Raw genomic sequence first — 9254 nt, 5'->3', positions numbered from 1 at the left:
CCAGGGGGACAGCTTGAGGCTCTGTCTCAAAAAAAAAAAAAAAAAAAAGAAAAGGCAGAAGAGAAAAATGAGGGTCTGTAACTACATAGGTATATAACTACAGCATTTCTGTCTTTCATTCCATAAATCGTAATGACAACATCCTAGCTGCTCTAAACTGCTTCAGAATTACATAAACACTCATCATAGTTCTGCAATAACTCCACTATCTAGGGAAAGATTCATCCTGGCTGAGAAAACCATCCTTTAAAACATGTCCCTGGTTGCCAGAGTTTTGCTCTCTTTACATGTTCCCTCCAAATCATTTCTCATATTTACTTTCGAGATGAAGGCTTCCATCTCATTATGCTGTATTGCACAATGTCCTCAGCCTACAAAAGCAGGTTGTATACAAAAGCCTAGGGCCATTGTGTAAAGGAAAAGAGGTAGGGTGGACCCTCCTCAACCCTTTCCTTCTCTGCAGGGCTTTGCATTCCTACGGATGGGCCCCTCCTCTGCTTGGGGATGTTACCTAAATCATGAAATGATATTACTCAAAGCAATAGAACTTCAAAAGCATTTCCTTCCCAGACCCTACTATAAGATTTCTTTTGGCATAAACTGCTCATTGTAATGTATCAAGTATCAGGGTTTTGATGACTTGTCATACTTCAGTCACAAAACTGCAGAAAACTTTTTTTGAGTTTTTAAAATGGCTTTGTTATGCTAAGAGCTGAATGTGGGAGTACAGGCATTAGTGACTCCCTCCTTCCCCTTCCCTTCCACATAAGACCTGCCTTGTCAGCTTTAATAGGTAGAGGCTGGTCACTGACTTATCTGACATCATCTAGTAGCTGAAATCATCCTGTCACTGTAAACAGAGCTTTCCTAGCAATGACTGTATCATCTCTTTCTCTCTTGCAGCACTTTTGGTAAGGAAGGCACAAAGAGGACTGAACAGCAGAGCCAAGTTAGGAGTAAGCAAGAAACATTCAAGAATCAGACTCTCCTGAGTCTGGTATAAACTGTTAATTTTAGAGCAGAGCAGTCATTTCATTGAATTAACATTTGATCTGGAAGCTTTATCTTTCTCAATTCAAAATTGGCATTATAATCCAAAAGAGAACAGAGTTGAAACCTTTAACAGATTAGTACCAGTGCCTCAAGTAGCGCTCACATGCCTTTTCTCAGTCATTTCTCACAAGGATTCCAGGGATGATGAGCAAAATGAAGTGGTTAATGACAAGGAATGGGGCTGGGAAAACTTCAAATCTTTACTTCATATACTGGGTAAGCCATTTACATTTTTTAATGTCAGTCATGTTCATTTAGAATAAAAAATTCCATTTCCTTCTGAGCTAAGTACAAATTTGTCACCTTGGCTGTCAAGGAATTTAACAAATATAGCCCTGGATTCCTTTTCAGTTTTAATCCACTACTTCCCTATGTGTACTGTTGTCTCACAGTCTTAACAAACTATCTCACAGAGATCTATTAACCAACTTAACTGACAACACACTGGATGGGCTATTTTCCAAGATGTAATACTTCTGGTATCTTCCTCAGTGAAGCTGTATGTTTATCAAGGGTGTTACCTTTGTTCATAAACTAATTAATGCCAGTTGTGCTTATTATTATATATATAATTTAATTATTGTGTAAAGCAATGAAGTATAAATGAGAAGAGAAAAAAATGATAGTTACTGGATGAAGAGGGTCTGGCCACCTGTCACTGCCAGCCGATATGCAGAGATGGGGAGGACAGGTCCACCAAACTTTGTCAGAAGGCCAGCAATTCTGGAGAACAAGGAGAGTGGCCTCTCCAAGACTGTTCTGTTCTTCCATTTCCAAAATCACAGTTTTATACACAAAAGTTCAAAGCAAAGATCACACTAACTCTTATTTTAAATAATAATCAGCATAGCTCAGCCACCTATTACAACATTCAAAAGTTAATGGGAGATAGGAGGTAAAAGTCACTAGGGACTTGAAGTGACCAGACCAGCAGTGTCATGTTGGCCCTAGCCTGACTGACTCCCATCTTATTCTCACTATATGTGCTTTCACTAGCAGCAGTTAACATTGGGTACCTACTATTTGCCAGACATGGTTCTAAGTGCTTTACATGAATTACCTCACATAATCTTCACAAGAACCCTAAGAAATGGATACTATAATTATCCCTATTTTACAAAGGCAGAAACTCAGCAAATTGCCCAACGGCCTATACAACTAATAAAGCAGAAAGTAATTTGGCTCCAGAGCTTAAGAATTTAAGTATTTGTTTCTATAAAAGTCATGTTGAATGCTTTAGAAAGACTAGACAAAGGTGAGTCACACAGATAACAAACCAGTTTACTATTAGGTATGAGAGAGACGACTGTTAAGGCTGGGGGAAATTTCATAAACACCTACAAAGATTATGCACTCAGCCTGCTTTGTAAGTGAATTTACTCACTCCATGTTAAAAATACCAAAGATGATATAGACTAGGGGAGTTGGCAAGCTCTGTAAAGGGACAAATGGTAAACATTTTAGGTGTTGGGGACCATGACGTTTCTGTTGCAACTATTCAACTCTGCTTTATAGGTAAGAGTGGCTATAGATAATATACAAACAAATGAGCAGGACTGTGTTTCAATAAAACTTTCTTTACTAAAACAGGCTGGGATAAGATTTGGCCTATAAGCTGTAGTTTTTTGATCCCACACTCCAAGTAAAGGCTGAGGCCTTTATGTTAAAAGAAAGGCAAAAAAGAATGTTTATGTTTTCGGTTAAAATAAAAATATATGTACCCAATATCTGTATGATTTCCTGCTTTAGCTTATTTTCTTAGCTAACCATCAAATGGCTCTAAAAATTAGTGACTGAGTAAATAGAACTGTGATATTGAGTCCCCAGAACTTCTATATAAATTTATATCCCTATTACTATACCTGTGATATAACTTAGTTGTAATTTTAAACTATTCATTTTAAAAAGCATTGACCCATATAGATCAGTATGGGTATACCTGTATACACAGATTGTCATCTCCTACAAAACTGCTGAAAATTTGAAAGGAATTATTAAAACTGCTGCTCCTGGTCAAACTTCAGGAGGTCAATGAATTTTATGAATACATCTAAAAGGCATGTACTTAGGCGCCTGTAGCTCAAGCAATTAAGGCACCAGCCATATACACCAGAGCTGGTGGGCTCGAATCCAGCCCGGGCCTGCCAAACAACAATGACAACTACAACCAAAAAATAGCCAGGTGTTGTGGCTACTTGGGAGGCTAAGGCAAGAGAATTGCTTAAGCCCAGGAGTTGGAGGTTGCTGTGAGCGGTGATGTCATAGCACTCTACCCACTCTACCCAGAGCTTGAGGCTCTGTCTCAAAAAAAGACAAAAAAAAAAAAAAGGCATGGTACTTAAGTGAAACAAATAAACAAGGGTGCCTTACTTACCTTTGTATCCCCAGCAGTACTTGGTAGATGTTTAGATCTAATTTACTCCTTTTACAAAGTGTTTAGGGAGTCTTGCCCAAGCTTAGAGTTGAGTTAGAAGGCAACTTGGGACAGGAATTCAAGTTTCTTGAATTCTAGTCCAAGATTACCAATCTGAAGATATACTAATTGAGGAAGACAATGTGTTACCGGACGAACGTGGTCCAGCTGTCTGTCACTGTCAGCCAATGTGCAGAGAGACTGGGACAGGTTCACCAAACCTTATTTGCCAGAAGGTCAGGATTCTGGAGAATAGTGAGAGTAGCCTTTCTAAGACTGTTCTGTTCTTTCATTTCCAAAATCAGAGTTTTTTATATAAAAGTTTAAAGACCACATTAACCTTTATTTTAAATAGTAATTTAAATAGTACTATAATAGTACTATAATTCAGTGACCATAGGAATATACAACATTCCAATTTAAAAATTAATCTTCTAAATCAATCCACCTAAACTACTCAAGATAGGCATCTTTAGGGTGGGAGCTAAGTTTACAAAACAGTAAGAATGAGAGATAGTACGCCTGTAATCCTAGGACTTTGGGAGGCTGAGGCAGGTAGATTGCTTGAGCTCAGGAGTTCGAGACCAGCCTGAGTAAGACTGAGACCCCCATCTCTGAAAAAATAGCTGGGCATTGTGGTGAATGCCTATAGTCTCAGCTACTTGGGAGGCTGAGGCAAGAGGATCACTTGAGCCTAAGAATTTGAGGTTGCTGTGAACTATGACACCAAGGCACTCTACTGAGGGTAGAGTGAGAATGAGAATCTGTCTCCCACCATCCCTCCAAAAAAGCATTGGCTATTTGGGTGTCCTCAACCTTGCAGTTCAAAGTCTGAGGAAGACTCACCATCATTTTTCTCTTCCTCATACTGCCAATGAAGATCAGCAGCTGTGTTCCTACACATCTGGATATGCATGTTTGTGGTGTTCCAATCACCAAAAAGACTACTAATAGTCAGGATAAAAACACCTCCACCCAAAAATGCAAGCTAAGGGCTCAAATATTCCCTTAGTATTTTTTTTTTAAGCACTACTCAGATATTTCAGTGGTGCAATGACAGTGACCAGTACTGGGGAGAGGTGTTAGGAAGTGCTACGGCACTTATCTAATTCACTCCCCATTTTCCCAGAAAGCCAAGCCAAGTTCACACTCTAAACAGACCTACTGCAACAGGTTCCAGTTCTAGTGTTAGATTCCAGGTGCATCACTGCAACTGTCAGCCTTCATTCAAACCATCTCAATCTATAAACACACCAAGAGCCCTATCCTCCATTAAACAGAGGACTAAATTACTTACAAAAATTACAATTACATATAATATTTCTAGTCATCCTATTCCACTCTTCTCCCTCCCCTGGAGCTTTAGAGTTTAGACAATAGTATAGTCACCTTCAATTAACAAAAGAGACTAAGCAACCCAGAGAGTTCACAGCCAGTACAGCATTTTTACCTTTCTGGAAGCTACTTATAAAAGGCAAGAACTCTCATTGGGCTCTCTGGGTCACAAGGGAAAAAGATCCTAAGATTATTAATTAAGGAATGAGGGAACAAGGATGAATTTTATTATTAAATCTAATGAAGAACCATGAGACCCCACTATGGACATGAAGGCTTACAATTTAGGAGTACGCAAACTGTAATAAAAAGCAGAACAGGGGATACGTTAAGAGGTGCAAAATTCTCTGGGAGGGAACTACCTATCAGGTCACTTCAATTTCATATTAACAGATTAAAACATTCAGATAAGGGACACCTGTAGAACCAACTCGATCGTGAGGGAAAGCCCTAAGTCTAAGAGCTCCAGTGAGATCTGTGGACACATGGAAGTTACACTGGGACACTATCTAATTATCCACACCTCGGCAAAACCTGTCCTGTCCTGAGATTGTTCCAAGAATGATACCAGGTTAACCAAAGAAATACTTACGTCAGATACAAAGAGGGTGGAATTTGGAGGCAGAGGAGTCGGCAACAATAGATGTTGAGGTAGGACTGTATCTGGAAGACTCCGCAAACTCCAGAGGTTGTGACGGGCTTTTCTGCCTCCAAAGTTGCCTCCTTTCCATCACCCACCCCAGAATATTTTGGCTCCCCTAAACCTCACCTGTGTGGCATACAGGTAGACTCTAGAAAATGTATGGCATAGTCTAGCAACAACCACTCTGTAAAGGAACAGTGTTTAAGGGCTAGTAAGATTCTTGTTCACCCGTCAGCTCACTAAGACCTGAATCAAAGGACCAGCAGTTCAGTCTCAGTCTGCCCTTTACTCTTTGTGACCTTGGACTAGTCACGCACTCCAAGTGCTCAGTTTCTACGTTTCCCTATCTGTAAATTCTGAGAGATTACGAGACCAGGATGGAATTGGACGACCTGTGAGGTCTAAAAGCTTCTGGACCAGCCGGCACATGGAAGCACAAATGGCCCGTTTCCTAGACAGGGAAACTGAGGCACCGAGCACCCAGCCGCAAGGTCACTCCAGGGGTCAGGCCGAAGCCCAGCTCTCCAATCTTCCCAGTCCCGGGTTCCTTCTCCTTCCGCGGAGCTGAGTAGAGTGGCGAGCAGGGTCCTGTCTGGAGGGAAAAGGACGGTGCCGATGCCAGGGTTGCGAGAGAGGGCGGGAAAGGCCTTACCTTCCTAGGTCGAGTCCAGCCACTGGCGCCTCCCTCTCAGAATCTTAACCTGTCACCCCGTCCCGACTCCTCAGAAGCCCCCTCCACTTCTGCCGGGCTCGACGTGTCCACGACCGCCACCGAGGCCGAGGATTCCCGCCCCTGCCCCGCCCCCTGACCCACCGACCAATGCTGGCGCAAGAACTTTGGACCCCGCCCTCCCTGAGGGTTGGAAAGGCCTGACGTCAAGCCGTGCGCGTGCCCTGAGAGAACCTCTTATTTGCCTTTGCCCCACCTCTCCACAGGCTAGACTACTTTTCGCGGAGGAACCGTGCGAGAGTTCGCCCTGCCGGCAAGCAGCACGCTGCCGCGGCGTTTTACGACGTCAGCGGTGACAGGCCCTGGTTCCAGGGAACGTCCAGTTTTCTCCCTGCTTCCAGGTGTAAGCCAACACGATGTTTGGTGCTGGGGACGAGGACGACACCGACTTCCTCTCACCCAGCGGCGGGTGAGTGACTCAGAAGCGTGAGCCAGAGGGCGTGGCTGAGAGAGACCGGTGGGTCGTTGGAGGGAGTCGGTCTCGTCTTAGGCCTCTTCCCAACTTCCGGATCCAGACCCTTGCCATATTCCGGGGCTGTACACCTCTCAGAAGCTGGGCAGAGCACGCAACTGTGCTGAGTTTGTTGATGTCACCTGTTAGTGCTTTCCGTTCTTCCACAGTCCCAGGCAGAATAAATTGCTTTCTCTTTCTTATTCGCACAGCTTGGCATGTTTGCCTTTGTTCTTGCATAGCGAACCTACTAGATTATGAGCCTTGACAGGACAGGGATTGCTTATGTTGTTCATCTCTGTCCAGCGCTCAGCACTGGCACATTATGAGTGCTCAGGAAGTTCATGTTGAGTGAATAATAGTTGCGAAATTGCACTCTGTAAACTCTAAAGCTTAAAACCGACATGAGAGACTTTGGTCATTATTCCCTGCCCTTAAACATTATATAGTATATTGGCCTGGAATTGAAGGTTTTTTCCAAAGAGTTGCAGGGTTTTATGATTAAGCTGCTATCAAGTAGCTTCTAGATCTTTTGTAGAGATCAATACTTGAATGACCATAAAATGACACAGGCTTTCTTTTGGTCTTAAATAGGATCTTTTGACTTACACTAACTAGCTCTGTATTACCTATCCTTAAGTTCTGTTCATTCTCACCACACATATCCACTCCTACCCTTACTTAAGATGGCCTGCATTCACTTAGTTCCACTTTAAATTCTTTCATTGCTCAGTTACTTTAGAGTTAAGCTGTAGTGTGTGTTTTGGTTCCTTGTTTTCCCTGTTCAATCCAAACATTCACTAAAATCTCCATACCTTCCAGTCTCCCTGCTGCTGTTGACTCTGTTTGAATTAATGATTGTGTATAGTTGTATATTAGGCCACTGTGTAAAATTTCCAAGGTATAATTTAAATTCATATTCTTAACTATGTGAAAGTACTTGGGGGAAGTCTGTAAAGGAAATGTTAAGGCTTCCAATTAACATGCAACAAGCAGTCTAAGATGACTGAAAATTACTGAGTAGGCAATGATAGTCATGTGCTCTTTTCCAGATTTCCTGGCCCAAGATCAATTCTTGGTGGCTCACCAATTCTTTTTTTCTGAGCAGGCTTATTGAGGATCTGAGACACTTTCAATTCTAGGCATGTGACTGTGCTCTTAGACATAGACAACAGATAATTTGATGATAAAAGACTTAGCAGAGAAAGTTAGAATTAATTTTTTTTTCTTAAAAATAACCAGGAAAACAATCAAATTTAAGATTGAGAACATGGAAAGTTTCGCCAATATTCTCTGATGTAGCTATTCCTTCTTTGGTTTTCTCTAAGGAAGTAAAATATATGATAGTGAACACTGCAGCTGCTTTTTGGTTCCTCTTTTGCACTTTACTGGAAATAGATTTGCTTAAATTTCAAGTCTTTTGATTTAAACTTGTCTATTAAGGATATACAGGCCAAATAGAAGTGAGAGTATCTAAATGACTGATCATCTGCCTTCAGAGTTTCTGAGACTCTTTTTTTTTTTTTTTTTGAGACAGAGCCTCAAGCTGTCCCCCTGGGTAGAGTGCCGTGGCATTACAGCTTACAGCAACCTCCAGCTCCTGGGCTCAAGCGAGTCTCCTGCCTCCACCTCCCAAGTAGCTGGGACCACAGGCGCCCATCACAGGCGCCCGCCACAACGCCCGGCTATATTTTTGGTTGCAGCCATCATTGTTGTTTGGCGGGTCCAGGCTGGGGATCCGAACCCGCCACCTTAGGTGTACGTGGCTGGCGCCTTAGCTGGTTGAGCTATAGGTGCCGAGCCAGTTTCTGAGACTCTTAAAGCCCATGGTTAACTCAGTAGTAGTAATCAGGAGGCTTGCTTTTTTGGTTTGTTTTTGTTTTAATCCTTTTTCTACCATTGTGTCTTTGAAATGAAGAAATATGTGCATGCCTGCTAAATGCATGGTACTTAGCTTCAACAAATATAGATGGGAGTAAGGCACAGTTTTTGCCCTTAAGAAACTTCTGTTTTAGTAGCAGAATAAAATAAACCCAGTAACAGTTATCCCAAAGCATTTTTAAGGGGCCAGTGTTTTATACACACACACACAGAGTGCCAAAAAATGTATACACATATTAAGAAAGGAAAAACTTTAAGGTAAACAAGCAAAAAAACTGTCTGCATTTCAGAACCCTGGTGGAAGGGAAATACTTTTTTTGCTAAAATTTCCTAGAATATGCTGAATATCATGGTAAGAGGTAATAACATTTAGTGAAATTGCTAGGCAAGTTTAGAGCTACCACTCTAATAATTTGTGTCTCACCCAGACAGTGTCTCAAATCCAATATAAATTTGTATCAGGGAACAAGGAAAGAAAACCTTTAACCAGCTGTGCATTTTATTGGATATCTCAGGGCACTTAGGAAATGCCTTATGAATATAAGGAGGTTTAATTGTAAGAGTGGTTTATTTGGAGGACTGAGAAGGAATCAAAATGTGAAGGGAAAGAGTTTTCTATGTGGTCTGAAATACTCTCCAGCTGGGTTTAGCTTCTAGAAAGTCAGCATTTTGAACTACTTTTGGCTTCCCTCCACTGATCTAGGAAGATTCAGCTAACTCAGCTAATTTCCAAGACCAAAAAAAAAAA

General features: G+C 41.7%; 2 protein-coding genes across 3 annotated transcripts in view; one reads left to right on the top strand and one right to left on the bottom strand.

Annotated features, from left to right (window-relative positions):
* Positions 1-6264, bottom strand: part of SLC31A1 (solute carrier family 31 member 1) — a 36820-nt gene extending 30556 nt beyond the window's left edge. The window contains exon 1 of the mRNA XM_003785392.3: positions 6097-6264. The gene's annotated coding sequence lies outside the window, so the exon portion shown is untranslated. The remainder of the gene's footprint in view (positions 1-6096) is intronic.
* A 137-nt stretch (positions 6265-6401) lies between these two features.
* FKBP15 (FK506 binding protein 15) overlaps positions 6402-9254 on the top strand; it is a 55077-nt gene continuing 52224 nt past the window's right edge. The window contains exon 1 of one of the 2 annotated variants that reach the window (XM_023510611.1): positions 6402-6583. In XM_023510611.1, the coding sequence (XP_023366379.1) occupies positions 6531-6583 (53 nt within the window). In that variant the 5' untranslated portion in view covers positions 6402-6530. The remainder of the gene's footprint in view (positions 6584-9254) is intronic. The other variant, XM_012802413.2, reaches the window with a different exon arrangement.

Source organism: Otolemur garnettii, unplaced genomic scaffold (genome assembly GCF_000181295.1).
Source record: "Otolemur garnettii isolate 467f Iridium unplaced genomic scaffold, OtoGar3 scaffold00014, whole genome shotgun sequence".
Classification (NCBI taxonomy): Eukaryota; Metazoa; Chordata; class Mammalia; order Primates; family Galagidae; genus Otolemur; species Otolemur garnettii.
This window is presented reverse-complemented; position numbering and strand designations above follow the sequence as displayed.